The 20,431-nt window shown below is 41.0% G+C and overlaps 1 protein-coding gene across 3 annotated transcripts in view; it reads right to left on the bottom strand.

The window, feature by feature from the left end:
* EML4 (EMAP like 4) overlaps positions 1-20,431 on the bottom strand; it is a 160,851-nt gene that overhangs the window by 91,743 nt on the left and 48,677 nt on the right. Inside the window, exon 1 of one of the 3 annotated variants that reach the window (XM_065833362.2) lies at positions 1,976-2,182. The exons of the other annotated variants lie outside the window; for them this stretch is intronic. Within the exon in view, the coding sequence (XP_065689434.1) occupies positions 1,976-2,042 (67 nt within the window). The 5' untranslated portion in view covers positions 2,043-2,182. Of the gene's footprint in view, positions 1-1,975; positions 2,183-20,431 lie in introns of those variants that run through there. 3 annotated transcript variants of the gene reach the window in all.

The raw sequence follows: 20,431 nt of genomic DNA, 5'->3' as shown, positions 1-20,431 counted from the left end.
CTTTCTGCAGCTTATTCTCAGGCTTCTTCCTACTTGTTAAAACTGCAAAGTTGCTAAAAGCCCTCAAGGCAAGGAGTTCTCAAGGATAAGGTTAGACATTTCATATGAACAAAGCACTTGTTAATTCTCCACCATACCAGTTTCTTACCGCTGCAAGTTCACTTGCCAGCCAGCACACATCCCTCAGAAAACTTTAGGTTTAATGACAGAAGTAGGAATAAAGTTTTAAATCAGCAAAATATATTATACTGCTAAAAGCATCCAAAGTCACATTTTCTTTTAATTGTGAATGCTGTATTTAACTCTCATACAGCAAAATCCCCAGTCCCGTATTAAGATTTTAGTTTAAATAATTTTCTAAGATGCAGAAAAAAATTAAAGCGGAACACATGCATCGAGAAAAGAATTTATTTCTTGCACCTTATTCTGCTGGATTTCTAGACAAATCTCAAAGCTAAGTCCATCATGCAACACTCATTCTTGCAATTCAAGATATGCCCCAAGCTCAAGTGTGAGACACTGTTGTATTTTTTTACAGTCACAAAAACTATTGCTAAAAGCCATTAAAGTCAATAGTAATGTCTTAAGATAAAACTCTTCTCATCAGTAACAAAGTCACAAGTTACAGAAATAAAAATTGCTGTTCTTTTGGATTTTGTTCTGAAGATAAACAGTTAAACATTAGCCTTTCTTTTCTATCGTAAAAGTCCTTGCAAGCCTGCAAAAAAAATATATTAAGTACTTGTAATTTTAAAATTTCCAATTCATCCTCCCTCTTTCCCGAGAGTTGCAACATCTTGAATTCTAAACTGAATGCTTTGAATTCTGAGGCAGATAAAGTACATCGCACTGCTGGCTTTAAGCACACTGTAGCAAGGTCATTCCTTTCTCCCACTACATACACATAGAAATCTACGCATTAAATATTTGCCCCCTCCCCCCCTTTTTTTTAGAACAAACTTTCTGGTTAACGATCATATTTTATGCCAGTAGTGTAGGTTTTTCTAGGCAAATTCTGTATTTGTATCAAACCTGCACAGCATGAATCAGTAAACAAAGAAGAGCTGCTCAGTGACATTTGTTTCATTTGCAATAACACACTTCTTCACCGTATATAGGAGCAATACATTTTACCTCTTGGTTACTGGGAGGTATTTGTTTAGTATTTTTAAGACCTAACTCACGTACTTTTGGGTTGATACAGCTACAACACTGCAATTAATTACCCGGTTTACACTCAAGAGAGGCTGGTTTGATAGCAGCTATTTAAAGAAAGGAAATGTGTGTTGGAATATTGCATTTTTACTATGTCACTAGTAAAAATAAAGGGGGGGGGGGGGAAGAGAAAAAATTTTGTTCTGAAAGGTAAATTCATGTTTCACACACAGCCAGCCAGCCCAGCAAGGCAGAGAGTTGCAACTGCAGCACAGTCAGGAACTACCTGCAGTGAACGAGCCTCTGCTGCCTCCTGCCTGAGGGGTCCCGGCCGGGCTCCCTCTTACTTTTCCTTTGTAAAGCGTTAAACCGAGCGCTGGGAAGACCGGACACCGAGAAGTGGCTCTTTCCCGAGGGCTGCACAGGGTCTCTCGCCGCCCTGGCAAACAGGCCATGCTGGAACGCCCGGTGCGACCCCCGCAGGAGCCTCCTGCACAGCGAGTAGTAACTTTGTCACTTTCTTCCTGACACTTTCTCTGCTACACGCACACATCAAAATTTTATTTTTTTAAATCTTCTCAAGGGTAGGATGCTGCACGGTACCGAGACAGTTCAGCCTCCGAGTAAGCACACCTTGCCGGCTGTTCATAAGTGCGCGGAGTTAACTTAATCGCACAGATGAATATTCATCCCGCTCTTTACTCTACAGATTTTCCCTTTTTCCCCTCCGGGTAAGGGAACTGCTGAACGAAGAGAGCCGGCGGTCATTTTTCGGCAGCCCTGCGAGCCGCGCGGCGCGGAGCGGGCGGGCGGTACTCACCCGTGCAAAAGCCGACGAGCGCCGAGGGGTCGCAGGCTGCGGCCAGGCAGGACAAGCTGTCTTCCATTCCTCCCACCGACGCCGGACTGGCTCCCCGCGGCGGGGCTCAGAGCGAGCCCCCGCGCCCCGGTCCGGCCGCCATGCCGCAAGCTCCGAGGAGACCCTCCCGGGACACGCCGCGTCTGCCCGCGGCCCCGGCCAAAACGAGAAGCGGTGGGTGGGTGGGTGTTGGGGGGGGTGGGAGAGGGAGCGCACTCGGCGGCAGGGCGGGGCTAAAGCTCCGACGTCAGCCACGCCCCCGCACAGGCACGCGCTGGGCGCTGCGACCCTACACAAACACAGCGGCACCCGAAATCGCAGGGATCGGGGCTGTCGGCACTGGCAACCCGCCAGCCCCCCCCCGGCCCCAGTGGCACTGTACTTACGGCCCGTTTTAAAATGGTGACATTAACCATAAAAAGCCAACAGCAATCCACTTGCCCTCGGCCTGAGCATAAAAAACACCACAAATGACTATTGAAAGGATTTTTATGCTCGGTCAACTCAGATAAACCCTTATTGATCCAAAGCATGTTTGTGTGTCAGAAACACCAAAGATCTACTGTCAGTCAAAGCACAACGTGACATGATACATTCACGGAGGGGGGAGAAGATGGGGTGGTTGTTTGTTTAGTATTATATTTGAATATTTTTCATATGACATCTTTCAAGAGGAAAAAGCAATGACATCACTGGCAATGTACTCATATCCATTATATTAAAACGAAGCAAAATATCGTGGCTTAAAAGCAGCAGTTTTGCAAAGCTATCGTTCTAGTCAGCAGAAGGGAACTTGTATTACAAACGCATTACAATCCATTTAGCATGATCATGATTTCGTTTGTCTTGCAAGACGAAGCACAGCCAGATGAGAACTAATGAATGCAACATGTGTTCATACTTTTGGTAGCCGTGCCTGAAGCCAATTGGCAGAACGACTACAGCAAGATAAATGTCAAAACAAAACTATTTATGACTATGTACTGCATATATTTTGCCTCTTCTCGCTAGCATACTTCAAATAGTTTATTATTTTCAAGCTTTGCAAGCATATTAAATAACTCTGGATTAAAGTTTGGATTTCCAGACAACAGTAGGATAGTAAAAAAAAAAAAAAAAAAAATACACAGAGGAAGTGCATGTCTCCATTCAAAAAGGAGGCGGAGCAGCACTTTTTTCTACCCTTACAAATGGCTGAAAGAAGGTTCATAACACCACATATAATTAAGACAGCACACAATGGGTTTTGTATGTTTTCCCCAGAACTACCAGTCTACATATTTTGAGCAGCACCTTCATTTTCTAGGAGCTCCCTAAACTAGCTTAATTAATAGAAAGAAGAGACTAAGAAACTGAATGGTGTAAGATGATAAAAGTGTAAAAGTCAAGGGCACACAACTCACGTAAAGGCTCTAATTAAAGCCAAGGGCTTCAAACAAACAGCCCTAGCATGTGGATCGACCAAGAACTAATGCGCTCAACTTGTCCCAACCACTATGTTGCATCATATCACCAGATAAAACAACCTTCATTGCGAGACAAAACACTGAGTCTTATCTTGGGCGAGCTGGATGCACAGAATTATTCAACACACACACACACACACACACACGCATTTTGGTATCTCTTTGAACTCAACATCCTTCCCAATGCAACTATGAAGCCTTGAAAGACATCATGGGCAAAAATCCACCAGTATTTTGAACAAAGCTTAATGCCTACTGAATCAAGAGCATGCGGGGTGAGGCCAAAGGAAGCAAAGCAAATGTTAGAGCACCTTCAAAACAATTCTCGGAATGCTAGAGTTTGAAATTAGATTTCAGTTGACCCATGGTATACAGCTCACCCTGAAAATGGCATAAGCAGCCTCAATTCAGGCACTGCCTATTCGCTGCTGGGCTGAGAACTTGGATCAAAATTCCTTGATTCACCTTTAAAACTCTCATGAAACCCTTAACTCCTCATCAGGATTTTTCAACCTCCAAGTTCCGCTCCATACCTGTCCTTCTAAGCAATCTCACTATCTTCAGCAGCTTTCTACCTCTAACCTTTTCAGGTTTAACCACCATCTCAGGCTCCTCTTCCCTGCTGAGGGGGATGAGGATGTACTACTCTTAGCTATTTTAGGTAAGCACAAATGATGAAACAAGTACTTAAACCAAAACACATACAATGTAGCCAAACTAACCTTTGCCTAGACAAAAAAAATCTCAGAATATTAGTGGCGTAAAGTACAATGTTACACCATGAGAAAACCAACCCTCTTCAATCTAGCATAATAAAGCCAGTTAAAGATCAGGAGTAGAGCCCTGCACATCGTACAAGTATGAATTCGGTTTTTTGCTTGTTTGTCCCCAGCCTACAAATACTTTGGAACATTACACATCTGGTAAGAACAGAGGATCACTCAAAGACCACAGCAGCATTAGTCAGATTACAAACCTATGAAAGGAATCATTTTAGGCATACTTCAAGTTTTCACATGCCAAAAAACGCCCCAACCCACATTTTCTTCAGTGGTGGGAACAAAGGGTTCCTCGAGCTTTTGAAGAGAGTCAAAGAGAGGCCTGAACTTCTTGGAGCCAACACTTTCACATGAAGAGGAAGAAGAACTAGGTGCCCCTGCCCCACACCCCAACCATTGCCTTCTGGTGACCCAGACTACAGCCAAGGGAACTGCGGGTGTCCCTGACAAAGCCACCACATCACCAGCTGCAAAGACTGCAGAACAGACACCTTCTCCCCAGGACAACTTTAGCAATTAAAAAGTAAAGAGGAAGACTATCGAGCTTCCTTGGCAAGTGATCCTGCTGCCAAGAAAATACCTGCAGTTGCATGAAATGTGGAAAAAGTCTAAGCCTGTTTTCACAGAATGAAGATCTCTTCATAGTCTTCAAATTTAAGAGATCGTAGATTGAAGAACTGCTGCATGAGGCAATCACCTTATCTTCCTTTCAAAGGATTACTTGAAACTCCCCTACCTACCTTCGCTTCAGAAAACCTGTAGCTATAACTGTACCCTAAACAATATAGGTTCCACTATAAGTTGAGGAATGATCCATTAGAGAGCTATGTAGGGGAGAGGGACCTGGGGATCCTGGTGGACAGCAGGATGACCATGAGCCAGCACTGTGCCCTTGTGGCCAAGAGGGCCAATGGCATCCTGGGGTGTATTAGAAGGGGGGTGGTTAGTAGGTCAAGAGAGGTTCTCCTTCCTCTCTAATCTGCCCTGGTGAGACCACACCTGGAATATTGTGTCCAGTTCCGAGCCCCTCAGTTCAAGAAGGACAGGGAACTGCTGGAGAGAGTCCAGCGCAGGGCAACAAAGATGATGAAGGGAGTGGAGCACCTCTCTTACGAGGAAAGGCTGAGGGAGCTGGGTCTCTTTATTTTGGAGAAGAGGAGACTGAGCGGTGACCTCATTAATGTTTACAAATATATAAAGGGTGAGTGCCACGAGGATGGAGCCAGGCTCTTCTCGGTGACAAACAATGGTAGGAACAAGGGGTAATGGGTTTAAGCTGGAACATAAGAGGTTCCACTTAAATATGAGAAGAAACTTCTTCTCAGTGAGTGTGACAGACACTGGAACAGGCTGCCCAGGGGGGTTCTGGAGTCTCCTACTCTGGAGACATTCAAACCTGCCTGGACACCTTCCTGTGTAACCTCATCTGGGTGTTCCTGCTCCGGCAGGGGGATTGGACTGGATGATCTTTCGAGGTTCCTTCCAGTCCCTAGCATTCAATGATTCTATGATAAAGTGATAACTGTACTGAGACTAGTTTAATGACTCTCTTGCTGTTCACCTGCAAGAGGGCAGCACTAGTTAATTCTGTTTCCTCATATGTATAAAACTAATTATGTTTCCACTGGCAAACAGTGTTTCAATTATTTTGCTTTGTTCTTTCTGAAAAGAAACTGCAGGAATGTTTCAGTTGGCAATTAACCTCATGGCCAAACAGTATTGCCTTTCAGCAGCTGCATACATCTCTGTTCCAGTATTACCTTTGCTCCATGGGAAAGAGAGAATAACAATTATTTCTTTTATAACTACACAATTCCTAAAAACTTGAAGACTTTTATTCATTTTTCCATAGAAAAAAAAAAATAATCCTTTCTAAATTCAACAGACTGGTTTTAAAACCATGTTTTATCTGCAGTCACCTAACTAGCACAACAGATCAAAAGCATCTCACTGAATGAGACAAAAATAATTAAACACAGTTTTAAAACACACACTTCAGTTAAGGATGCTTATTATATCAGGCCTGTTTCCAGCTGGGCTTGTGAGATGTATGGAGGTTAGTAAGCAATGAAGGACAAGAACAGCCACGCAGGATCCAGCACTCTCATTAACGCCTGCAGGATGCACCAGCCTCTGCTCACTCCTCCTCAACACTACAGGTGCTGGCACTGGAATAAAACCTATTAAAGTCCCATTCTCTGAAGTATGAATACCAAGAGTGACGGAAGGCAGGACCTTTGGCTATGATTAAGGTCACTTACAGTTGGCACATGGCAGCACTACTGCTAAAATAAGCATCTCTGCCCTTCTCCTGCATCCTTCCCACCCTCAGCCTGCCCTTGCCATGGGCACAACCACACAGAGGGCTGCACAGGACAGCACACCAGAAGACTGAACAATATGAAAACTAACCCATCAACACCAAAATGGGAAAGCTCACCACACCAGTCATGTGGTGTATGGCACAATGAACCACATTGCTGCAGCAGGGAGGTGGCAGCACCCACTGGAAAGAGGACTGGGAGCTGTGCCTGTTAACAGCAGCTCTGCCCGTGGATGACTTCGGGTGATTGTGAAACAGCTACACTTGTAAACCACCTTTCACTGCCAGAAATCTGCGTGAAACAAGAACTGATAGAGACGAGAGTGAAGTCCCTGAGCGAGCAGTGCCAGGGCAGTACGTGGCAGAGAGCACACAGCGGTGCGGAGGCCATTCCCTTATCACCCCTCCCAAACTCTAAACTGAGCTGCTTCATCCCACAGGCATTTTTCTTGAACAGAGCTAACATGCAGAAAACATGAGAAACAACAGGTGTACATCAGATCTTAAAATCTGTCCTGAGGCTGTCCTCCAGAACCAAACCATACCCACGTCCATGCAGTCAGTCATCCTGGGAAAAGGATCTGAACAGGGATTTTTTTTTCCTAAAACCACATTACCCAAGTCGAAAAAGAAAACCCACAACTAATACAAAGCCCTCCAAATGCACATGCATATTTTAAGAATAACTCCCTAAATGTCTGTTTTCATCAGGTGGGTTTTCTGCTGCATCCGCAGCTTGCTCTTGTTTGCAGAGGCAACTGCACAGACACGACGGAGGTGGCAGCAGGCTGATGTGGAGAGTAGGAAGGGTGGCAATGTTTAAGGCTGGTATTTCACTGAGCACAACATCAAACCACAGCTGTAGCATGCCTTCCGCTGCCTGCTTGGAGCACTTGCACAGCAGACTGCTTGCAGCTGCTTTCCTGCCTACCCATCAAATGCAGTACGGAAACACCTAGCAAACTAGATGAAAATGTATCAAATATAAAACACAGCCACAAAAAGGTTTCTCCTGCAAATTTTCATTTGGGCATATGTTCCAGACCACCACCCAGACCATGCGTCCTACATGGTGGCCCATGAAAACATGAACTACCCCCCTCCCCTCAAGAAAACTAAGAGTCTAAACAGCAGCACCCCTGTTAGGTGCAGCCTGTATTTCTGTTGAGGAAAAAAATAAAAATGAAAATCACAGTTTCACTTCTGGTCAAGAACCTATGCAGCTTCAAACACACAAGTTTTGCATAAGAGATATTTTTAAAGCTACAGGTAAATGACACAAGGTTGAGGTAAATTATACAAGGTTGTTAAATAGGAAACACTTCAATTTTCTGAAAGCAATCAGCGAAGTTTGATTCTTAACAAAGACAACTAACTGGTAGTCTTAGATCATACCAAAGCTATGGTTATGAACTAGCTTTAGTTAAGTGACTGCTGTCTAATCATTTAGTTCATGCCGACAGAAAGAAAAATGTTGCTTTTGCCATACAAAAGTGGGGAAACAGCGGGGGAGAGGCCAACTGCAAATGTGTTTTCTAACAAAGCACTTTCAAAAAGTATGTACTTCTAGCAATATTAACACTGCTTAAGAGTTGTGTATTCTTTAAAAAAAAAATAAAGCCACTCAGGCATATTAAAACATCTCTCCGTGTTCTCCCAGTGGTTGTTTCCACTAAGATATTGCTGCAATGTTGACTGTTTTTACTACTGTTATAAGCAGTAAAAACAAGCTAAATGAAGTGTAAAAAAAACCCACAAAATTGGAGAGTCCACCAGTTACAACAGAGACTCAAGAGTTTCTCCTTTACTAACCACTCTGAGATGTGGAGGAAGTGGAAAAGCCTTTACAAAGACACCACCCTTCACACATCCTTCACCCGAAATGAGTCAGTACTCAGGATGTCCAGCAGGAGATTTGTGGGTGCACAGAGGGCTGGCACAGCTGGTGACCGGCTCAGCTGCGCGCTGTGGGGACACAATCCTTGCTGTACACAGAAAGCTGCTCTGTGGGGGACGGGAAATGCATCCCAGACGGTGGCTCAGATGTAACCACGCGTCTTGGTATGGCACATAAACGAGGCATAAAAACCACAGATGCTAGTCTGGCTTAACCTAGATGGCTTGAAACACCTTTCAAGTTCCGGACTTTCCTGTACATCAGCAGAACCCAAATCTTCCACCTGAGGGGTGGGGTGATCATCTCCATTTGTGATCACATAGCATAAACACAATATCTGTGATTAAGGTATTATCTAGTACACACAAATGTGATGTAAGTGTCAGACCTTAAACTGCTACAACACTTCAGAGTTTGACCTTATCAAAAGATCATTTATAGTCACGCAGTTTTGACATATTATGTATAACAGCTGTACAGTCCATAAATTAATTACCCTTCTGATGGCGCAGACTACTAAAAGTGGTTTAAAGAGAATCTGTAGAGGCAGTTTTATCTCTGTGCTGCTCCTTTAAATTTAGTTGACAGCATATTTTGTACTCTCAGTAAAATGGGTCACAATAATAAACATCATGGTTTATTTACAAATAAAGGATTGAACTGTCACAAAATTCTCAGGCAGGGTCTATGACCTATGCTGTTAGAGGAACATAAAAGATATATGTATATTGTTTTTAAAAAAGACAGACAGGGAAACGCCTGTTTACATCTCTTCTTTTTCAGTAGCATTCCCAGTATTATATTTCAGTTTTACTCTAAAACTTGGTGAACATAAAATAGGGAAAACAAGCCATACTATTTCCATGAATTGTTTGATAAAAAATTGTCATTAGAAGGAAACAGTTCAGTTCACAGACAGAGGTTAAAAGAGACCTTTCAACTAAGTCAACAAATGAGATCTGCCAGACTAGAATTCACGCTTACCTGAAACGCTGAATAACATTATTGACACAAAATTCAGCATTGATTTACAATTTATTCTTCCTGTAGGAATAGTAATGTTACAAAAAACTGACACAACTGATACCTTTCCCAGCCTCTTTGGAGAAAAAATAAAGGACAGTACGAGACAACAAGCAACCCACCATTTTATCTGGTAGCTCTTTCACAAGCCAAGACCAAGGTCAACTTTTGACTACAGAAACGTGTGTTTATATTGCCAGAAAAAAAACCCAACTCTATAGGTCAGGAAAAATAATTTCTTCCTCTGGATCATCAATCCTGTTATGACAGCTAAAGGTCAAAGCAAAGCACAGACAGGCTAATCAGAGAGAAGGGAAACTTTGGTGTGCAGCAGTAGGTCTGATTGAATTGACAAATTAAACAGCTGTGGCATAGACAAGGAAACACTATTCTAGGAAAAGCAGCACACAAGAAAAGTGGAGAAGGTCCTTGCTGGCTTTAAAAAATGCAGTTGTATTTTCCAAGAATGCAGCTTACCAAAGCTTCAGAGATCCACTAAAGGTCAGAAGCGGCAGGAATTTGATGGTATCGTATTACGTAAGAGGCATTTTCATACACTGCAAAACCACCGGCCCCGGGAGGTGGGGACAGTTACAGCAATACATGATAAAACTCGCTATGGCCTTACTTCACCACAAGAAGCTTCTGTACTCCAGATCTACCAAGTATTCTTCAAGTAATAAGAGCTGGAATACGAGAAAAATCCAAAACGTACTGAAACCGTGACTTTAATTTAACCAAGCTTCAAATGAAGAGTTTACCTATCTGTTCCTTGAGAAGGATACAAGCCCATGATCTAAGTGAATAAAATACCAGGGGTGATAGGACTACAGTTAAAAGCAACTTCTTCACTGGCTGAAGAGGCAACAGTACTGACTGCTCTAAGCTCCCAAAGGTGCAGGATAAGCAATCATCTGTGTATATTTGCATAGGAAGTAAACTAAAAGAATAAAAACTATTCCCCCCTCCCTACCTGTTTGTTGAAATACTGGCTATGGCAGCATTCATACTTCTGTTAACACAAGAGGGTATCCCCAATCCATGAAGTTAGTAGGCTTCATGTAACTAGCTGCTTATGTGCAAGTTTACACAATCAAGACTGTGATACCAGCACAATTCTACCACAGTATTTTTAGACAGGAACTTGACAAGTGACTTTACACATAGTTTGTTTTTTTAATCCAAGTTTTTGAGACTGTTTTGTGAGTGTTTAACACAAAGTTCTAACCTACAGATGACTTCAACATACAACTTCGATTTGAATTCTGTCTTCTCTGTGAAATGGACTGTAAATGCTTTTTCTCATATCAGATTGTATGATGTTTAGAGCACTCTACAAAGCCAAATGGAGGATCACAGAATTGTAACTGCACATGGCTACATAGCTTTTAAGTCACGGACATAATAAAGCATCATTATGTTTACACTCTATGTTTTTCTTTTGTATTTCAAATTTTTGAAGTGAGACTTGATCTCAAGACAGTCTTGAGACATAAAACATGTCCAAGCATTAGTAAAGTACTCTAAATTAGTTAATAAAAGACTTTTTTTTAATCATGTATACCATAGGTCACATCTGACCATTGAAACACTCAGTCCAGTATACAAGCCCCCAAACCCACACATTCTTCCTTTCACTATCCACAAGCCAAAAGAATTTCATTGTTTTAAAAAGTTTTTTGTCAAAACAAAGCTTCAAAACACAAACTGTAATGGTAATTTATACATCAATAAGTTTGTAGTCAACACAGGAGCTTACAGGACACTGAGCAATGGACAAAATTACATTTTCAGTGTTTTATTTAGTAGAGATGTCTTGCCTGCTATTTCTATAATCAGGAAGACTCAGCTATTTCCTTCAACCAAGTGCTAGAGACTTACTACCCTAACAGAGCCTGCAGCAACATCTACCTGCAAGTAACGAACCTGTAATGCTGGACATTTTATTATATTTCTCCATTGGCTGTATTTACAGCATGAATATGTTTTTAATATTTTCAACATAAAGGAAAATCCTTCTACAGGAAAGCACACACTACCAAATTATATTGCAGAACACCAGAATTTAAGCAAAGGTATTAGGTAGCAATGAGAAGACGGGCTAAAATATGTAAGAAATGTTGTGTGTTCCTTTAAGCATCATTTGAGGATGCATTCAGTTGATAAGGTAACAGATGTGAAGCAACCTTAGAGGCATCATCCAACCAAAAATACAGGTTTTCACTTTTCTGTCAAATTGCTCTATATTCTGCCACTCCATAGGAAAATAAAGTGTAAAATTATACTACAGCAATCAGGAATTAATAAATTGTTGCGAGTTACTCGCGCAGCTTTCCTACACTTGAATAGCTAGGATGTTTACATTATAACATGAACACGTTTGTATTTCAAAAGGAGTCCTCGAAATAACTGCTTTGCATTTTTTTCCTGACGCTATATACCTTCTTGTTGAAAAGTGTCTATCACCCTACAAAGATGGCTCACGAGGAGCAGCTCACCGCCGAACCCCTCTAAAACAAAGTCAGGAGAGCACAGTTGTGGGTTGCAAATTACTATACTCCATACGTTCCAAGATTTTCTTAACAGAGAAAATACCTCAGTATTTTCCTTTGTTAGTCTCCTGGCAGAATTCGAATCACTCATTTTGCTTCACTCAAGAAGGAGTATTTAATATAATGATTAACTCATTTGATGGATAATCAGGCAACTGATTTTATCTGCTTCACTGCTATCAAGCGGTCAGCGTAACCTTCCATTAAGGCAAATTACAGGTTTTAAAGCATACCTGCAATTAGAGGAAATCAGGTTGTTCTTGTACTATCCTCAAAACCCATGAAGGATACGTGCGTTGGAGGGAGGTGGAGAGAAGTGGAGAGGATTAAATTAAACAATTTGGAGGAAGCATCTTGCTGTTTTCTGTCTCCACTGATGAAATCAGGTCTGTGGCATTAAAACCAACGTGAGAGAACACGGCTTATTTGTACTGTCCCCTTCCTTTTCTCATTTAAAAAAATCAATTGCCATCCTTAGGCAGGATATACATTGGTAGGAACATACTATCAAAATTAAACTGAATTTGCAAACATATCTTAATTGCCCACCCCAAGAGCCACACAAAAAGGTCTGGAGGCAGACTGCAATTGAGACCCCCAGCACGGGCATCATGTGTCAACATCAACGTGTGATGAGAATCTGATCTCCATAAAACTTGGATGTTTATTTTCTTTAAAAATAAAAGCTGCCTGAATATGCAGTGGTAATAATTCTTTATGAGTTGATTAGCAAAGTCTTCCACTCTACAAGAACATGTTACTCATTTTCAAAGTCAAAGCAACACCTTGGGCTGTCTGTATCACACAGACACACACATATACATGGCGTGGAGCACCTTGATGCAGGTGGGTAAGGTTTGATGCCTTTTCAGCATAGGCCCACTCTCCTACAGACAGGCTGGAGCAATGTACCAGCCACGGAAATAAAGCCAGACATCCCTGAAAACACGCCAGAAAACGCTTGCAGAGAACTGCTTTTAAGGTACCACTTTCCAGCAGAAGAACTGGTGTGGAAATAACCCACAGTTGGCACGAACCTCTTGAGTCAGGAGTTTGGTTTAGTTCATTAGCAAATTAGCAGTTTAAACTAGATTCACCGTTGGAAGACGTGATTTGGTAAGAAATTTTTAGATCCTGCTGCACAATTTTGCAGGAAGGAGTTTGCCCAGCAGCTGTGGCACTGGGTGAAGGGGACACAGCTCTGAACAGAGACCATCCTCTCAGTGATGTGCTGGGCAGGCCAAAAATCCAGGAGAAACTCCAGCTGACTGAAAACGGAACTGGAACTCACCTCAAGACAATGATACCCCTTATTAGGTACAACTTAACATAACATGGCAACTCCAACAAGTTATTAAAACAAGGCATACTCATAAATACAGATATCTTTTGAAAAACAACATTTTAATAAAACTATATCTAAAGAGCATTTGGACAACTTGGACTATAGTAAATATTGTATGATATTTGGATTCCTTCTTTTATAGCATCATGTTCCAATTAATTATCAGAGCTAGTTTTGTAAAAAGAATAGAAATTAATATTATTACTTCATCAGCTAAAAAACTTGCTTTTGCAAATTATTCACGTAGTGTGATTTCTCATATTTGTTTTGCTGGAATATAAAAATGTTTAATCAATTAATAATGATGAAAAAAATGCTGACTTAATAGAATTCCATAGAAAAAAGTGCTTTACAATACTCCATGAAGTATAACCAGCACAGTTTTACTCACTTGCTTCTTCACCTGATGAATTTTATTAATGTATATGAGAATGCTAGGTGAGTCTACGTGTTAAAATTGTTTTATGTGATATAGTAATATGTTAAGGACAGTTTTACCTTCTAGGAGACTGTAAACCCATAAATTACTCCACATAATTAATTATTAAAATGTGAAATACTAGTTATGGTATCAGAGACATTTTCCTTAGAAAGAAAATGTCACTGATTTGTCATTTATGTTTTAGTTCTATCTTAACTAGAAAAAGTAAGATGGTATAGTTGAAGTCCGAAAAATAAGTATCTTTGTAGTTAATAATAGAAAGTCATCTTTTCCATCTATAGGTTGCTGCCCTAGTACTGTTGTAGATACCACCCCTCATGTTATGGCATAATATAAACTAACCCCCCAACCAAGGCACTCTGTTTTTCAATACTTTTTTTTTTTAAAATGTTCTGTTGCTGTGGGTTTCTTTACGATGTAACCTAAGAGCACAAGCAAGACAGTGCACTATCCTACACAAAACACCAACTAACTCAGAGCGTACTGCTGGCTTCACAAAACATTCAAGAGGTATACAGGAGAATCAATATTTCAAGTTTGCCTGAACTGAACACAGCTGAGATAAAACACTGACAAGCTGAGTACTCTGGATTTGCTTTTGAAATGACCTGATGCTTCCAGAGAATGGGAAGGGGAGGAATATCAGCCTCCTGGCTGGTGGGAGGGATGGGAATTTCTTCTACAATTGCAAAAGTATTTTTCAGTATATGGGGTGGCTGGAGCAGAGTGAAGCCCTCCATAGGTGAGTGAGGCTGGCTGCTGGGCATAGCCACTCAATAGCAGGATCTGTTCAGTGAGATAGTAGCTTCCACAGAGCAGCTATAAACAGTGTCAGTTTAAATTAAATACGTTTGTTTAAACCATATGTTATACAACAGGTATCTGTCACATCCAAGTTTTTATAATCTATGAAACAGATCTTAAATACAAGGCCAGCCTCAGAACGCTGAATTTATTTGGATGGGGGCAATGGTTTTTGGTGATCTTGTGTTTGTTAATTCAGGGTATTTTTATGATCTTTAACACTGCATGCCCGAGATGTCCGATTCTCATGCTTTTTCCTTTTTGCAGCTTTGAGGACTGCTAACTTCCCAGCTTTATTAAACAAACACAGAAATCCTCTTCCACATACTTCATAGCTTCATCAAGAGTGGCTTTAAAGAAAACCAAACTTCTGAAACATTCACAACAAAACCATACCCGTTAGCAATAGAGCGGATGATGTGAAAAAGCCCACACCAGGAGCTATACAAGGCCTCCTCTACCAGGAATATTGCTGGAGTTCAGCCTCTGAATACACAGCTCTTGGCAAAGCTCACTTGAGTGTGGCTTACTTGAACATTCACAACAAAAATGAACAAAGCCTTTTATTTTTACAGGTCACATCAATTGTTCCAATGCATGCTGATCGTATCTTCTGCAAACAAAGCCAGGATTTAATTGCATTGGAGCATTAAGCAGAGAGCCTTTAAAAGTCTTTTCTGTTTAACCTATCTGAATTGCAAGTGGCTGTATCAGAAAGGACTGAGGTGTGTGCCATTCTGCACAATAACCCGTGGTCTTATATATGGGCAGGTACATTCCCAAAGTAATTTCAAAACACACAACTGATAAGGAAGAATTACGAGTTTGTGTTTCTAACCTTCCCACAGATTAACACAATTTTGGGTTCCTAAAATAATAACCACATATCCCACTGCAGGCATTTCTGCCATTGCTGGATTATTCACAGCGCAGTCAGGAGGGGCTGTATATTAACAGCAAACCCACATGTCTGAGTTATCAGTGCAAAATTCCTCCCTTTTCAGTTTAAATCAGGCAAGACTGTATAATTTTTTGCTTCTGTTCATTCTTCTAGATGCATGCCAAAATTTCATGTCCCTTAGGATTTTATAACGCCTTTGTAGATCATGAAAACAAAGCAGTAAAGCATATCGATGAAAACAAACTCTTCATTTTTCCGTATTACGGAAACAATCAAATTTCCGAGCCACTATAAAATCCAGCAAAGTAGCAATTTATAAGCCATGCCCAGCATTTCAGAGGTACGCAACAACATTCCAGGTACGCAAAGTAAAAACCCAAACACAAGCCACACATACACAGATCACGTCACAAACCCTCCTGTACTCTCCTAGCGATAAGATGGATTTTCCTACTTTAGACAGTATTCTGTTGCGCAAACCCTGAGCTGAACAAGGCCCTTCCTGAGGTGAACTCTTGGTTGTGATGCTTTTCTAGCGAATGCAAGACAGGAGTTGCTTCCAGCTTGGTGACAGACATGACACACACCAGCCACACAGCCTCTCCTGAGCAATGACAGCTCCCTGGGAGCACCACTGACCCAGACAGCACCAAGTCCCAGCAGCACTCACACAAAGGGTCTGTCGTCATTTCCAAATTCCTCCAAATTGCCTTTAAATCATGACACTAAAAACGCTTGCTCCTCTTTGTCAACATGCAAAAAGGTTTTAACTCCACAGCTCTGGGAAGAGAACTGTTAAAATGGGCATGTTTGACATGAAGCACCAAGCAGGAAATACTATATGGGGGACGCTGGCCATGACGGGAGAACACAGAGCCAATAAAATAGCTTCATTTGATTTAAATATTTTGTTTTAGTTCTTTTTTTCTTGCCTACTTAAAGCATAAATTATTGATAACAGGGACTGTTCTGAAACTCCTGTGACACTGAAAAAGGTGCCTACACATCTTTTGAATGGATACTTTTTACTTCTCAATCTAATAAAAGTCTCTTAGTATTTCTGGTTTAGAAACATATTGCTTTAATCCAGTGTTTCTCATAACATACACAATTCCAGCTTCCTCAAGCATCACGAGGACAGGCAGAGAAAAGAGAGTTAACATTTACACTGCACTCCCAAAAGGGCTTTGATAAAAATGAAACTTACACCTGGATTAGCAAACATTAACAAGATTTATTTTGAATGTCTATTTCTTGGGTTTTGTCCCTCTCCAGAGCTTAAATGCAGAGTTGAAAGACCTGGCACTGACCCTTCTTTTGTCAAGTGGCAAATAACAGACCTCAACACTCAATAACATTTGCACTTCCCCAAATAAAGACTAAAGGCTCCCTTCCTTGACAAAGACTTGGCTAGAATAGTTCCTAGATCTTCATGAACTTGTCTTAAAAACAACCTGTTGATGTCTTAAAGAAGTTCGCTGCACGATCAGCCTTGTGCTGTGGCAGATGAGGGAGTCCTCACTGGGGCAAATGGCTGGATGGAAAATGACCAACACCAACACTGAGCAATGTGTCCTGCCAGCTCAGGAGCACCTAAACCCAACTTAAGCCCAGGTCTAGTTTAAAACAGCTTGCAAGTCCAATTTGCATATATATGGATGGATGCATCTGTGACCCGCAGAGCCACATACCTGCCTGGCCCCCCAGAGCAGCTCACTCAGGGTGCGTAAAGAACAAGCCTCACATCAAGGCAGAACGCGATGACTGTAAAATGCAATTGAGTTTTAACAGGTGCTGCAACTGCTCAGTGTGACCATAAAGGAGAGGAAGGCAGTACTGTGCTAAGTAAGAGACAACAAAATGATATATATAAATGAGTCATTTCTGGGTTCAGAAGCGTTGAGATCCTTTTTCTGGTACGAGCCACTGGTCAAGGGGAGATTGCATTAACTGTAGATCTCTAGAAAGAGTAACAGAGACGTTGTCTTGCCCTGCCCCTTCCAAATCTCTTCGCAACCTTCCCTGTATCTGATGGTATTAATATTAAAAACAACAATATGCCTGGGGATACTTGCCCAGAAAGGTCTACAGAGAAGAATTAAGACTGGAATTGTCCCCCAGCACAAACAATATTAGGCAAAAGTCTCAACAGTTGATAATACTGAACATTTTTCACATAGAAAATAATCCGAACAATATTATTGCACATGATGCAAAGATAAATCATAGAGCATTAAAATAAGTTGTTAGGCAGGATGTGTCCCACTTCCTCATTGAGAACTAAACAACATAAATCACAACTAGTTATTTCAAATGTAATCAAACCCTACCAGACATCGCAACTTGCTAATGCTTTCCCTCTGCCCATCTCTCCTCACCATTAACTCAGAAAAACAAAGCAAACAAAAAAACTCACACTCTGCACACTCAGATCTGCAGACACACAACCAACAGACCTCATGATGTCTTCCCCATCTAGAGCATAAGTAAAGCTTAATAAACAACAACAAGAGGGAAAAAGGCAAGACAAAAGGGAAAAAAGAAACCCACACACAGAACAAAGCCACAAAAACCCACAAGAGGGTCTGGGCAATTCAGCAAAGGTAGCGTTCAGAAACAGTATACCAACACATACAGCAGATCCACACATACAAGTAAATTTTAACCATTCATATGCAATTTCACAGCATGATTAACATCTATCACCCCAATTTCGGAGAGAGAGACAATTGTATATACAGTACGTGCACCTTCAAGCGGATGCATTACTCTGCACATGTAATTAGAAAAAAATCTGAGTCAATTATTGGTGTGATTAGACATTTTATGAGTCCTTCCGGTCCTAAACCTTCTCATATCCTAAAATTGCAATTAAAGGTAAAGAGATGATGTCTGGAAAAAGAATCATTCTTAGTTTTAGACAGCCACATTTCTTGTATGGCAGTTAAAAAACTACCAGAATTTCCCCTATAAACATGTTTCCAGCAATTTCAGCTCTCCCACGCAGTCTTTGGTCCTAAAGTAATGGTCTCCTGCAGAAGTTTTTTATACGCACACAAAAAATAATTCAGCCACACATTTCTCTTGCATGATGAATCGTTTTCCACATTAAGATGACAACACTAGCACTGGAGTGTCCTGCCATGGCAGGCAACTAAGAAATTCAAAAGAAAAAGCATTAGTCTTGCAAAAGATGAGCCATTGCCACATTATGAAATACAAGATGTAGATTAAGAGAAACATAACTTTGAGAGGTAGCCAATACTTACACAAGGCTAAAATTGCAGGGTAGGACAGTCAATATGGGAGGAGAAAAAAAAAATAAAGAAAGAGAAATATTAACACACACAATCTTCATCACTGGATTCATCCATCTGTCAAAACTGACTAGTGTAGAAAGACTGAGCAATTGACCGTATCGGCGAGTTTGAGAGCTCAACTTGTGATGTTTGACTGCCAAGGAGGATCAGGCTGAGTGTGGAACGCAGAGCCGGCTGCTGTGCAGCACTTGGGCAACATCGATCCTCTACACGTCAACGGAAACCTCAACACAGGCACTCAGGGCTGCAAGATAGTCAAGATGGATATATATATATAGATGTAGAGAGATATATAAAAGAATGAGGAAGCACTACATATCAATGAAATTATTAAGAAATAAGTAACAGTTGAAACATAATGGACTTTTGGCAATGGTTACTTTGGAGAGCAACTGGGATTCTGCAGAGATTTACACCTGAACAAAGACTGTGGTCCATAGATAACCCCACATACACTGCCCATGAAAAGTGTAAACTCCTAGAAAACATATATATTTGTTTGTGGTTTTAATTTTTTTGTTTAAATACATGAATGCTAGCAGTGCATGGACATGACAGCTGAAGGAGTCCTTTGGTCACCAGTCATTGTCAGTCACAGGTCTACAGGGAGGCTGTCCGACAGAGAGATGACCAGTAGCTCAAGCAATCGGAAGCCACCTCTGTCTATTTCCGATCACTTGCCAAGCACATGTCAAACAGGCTGGAATCTGGGAATGGCAAAGCTCAAGAAATGACTGGAATTCGTTAATTGGGCTGATGAGGTGGACAGATTTCAGAGAGTATTTACGCTCTAACTGAAACATGTTTTACTCGTTGGGTTTGTTTTCAAAGGCAAAGAACAAATTTGGTGAGGAGGACTCCAGACTACCTGGATGCATAAAATAGCTGACCTGTAATGCTAAAAATAAGCAGGAAACCTTTTTTTCACATAGTGAGAAAAAAAAATAAGAAAGAAATGCATGTTTCAGAGGTTAAAACCAGAAGATTAGAATCAACTAGAAGCCTGCCTGAGCTGAATCAAGCAAAGCAAATAACGGGGACATCACTGTTACTATGCACCAAAGCTTCAAAAGAGGGAGAGAAAGGCAGCTACCTACACACTGAGATTTAAGAGGATGTTTAGGAAAAACTAGGCAGGAACAAACACCGAAGCAAATACTTTGCCTTCTATTTCAAGGAAGACAATAAAATGATCCTCATTTTCAGTGTATAGGATAATAGTTATTACCACATACAGGGTGAAACAAAATTAGACCATTTACAATGAAGAAATAAGAGTATCTGGATAATCTCCATCCCACAGTACTGAAATAATTGGCACACCCAACAGTGGCAGAAACACCAAAAATAATCACAAGTGGGAGGAGAAAGGAAGTAGTTTGGGAGAGAAGGAAAAGCAATCTCGGTGTTACAAAAGCTTAAGTATGACCTTGATAATACAAGATCTAAACAAAAGAAATAAAGGAAATGTACTTGAACAGTGAAATGAAGACAAGGCAAATTTGACTTTGCCTGTGTTATTTATTCCTCAAAAAAGGATAATACAGCAAACTTAATCCAGAGTC

The sequence above is a fragment of the Patagioenas fasciata genome, chromosome 3, assembly GCF_037038585.1.
Source record: "Patagioenas fasciata isolate bPatFas1 chromosome 3, bPatFas1.hap1, whole genome shotgun sequence".
NCBI lineage: Eukaryota > Metazoa > Chordata > Aves > Columbiformes > Columbidae > Patagioenas > Patagioenas fasciata.
This window is presented reverse-complemented; position numbering and strand designations above follow the sequence as displayed.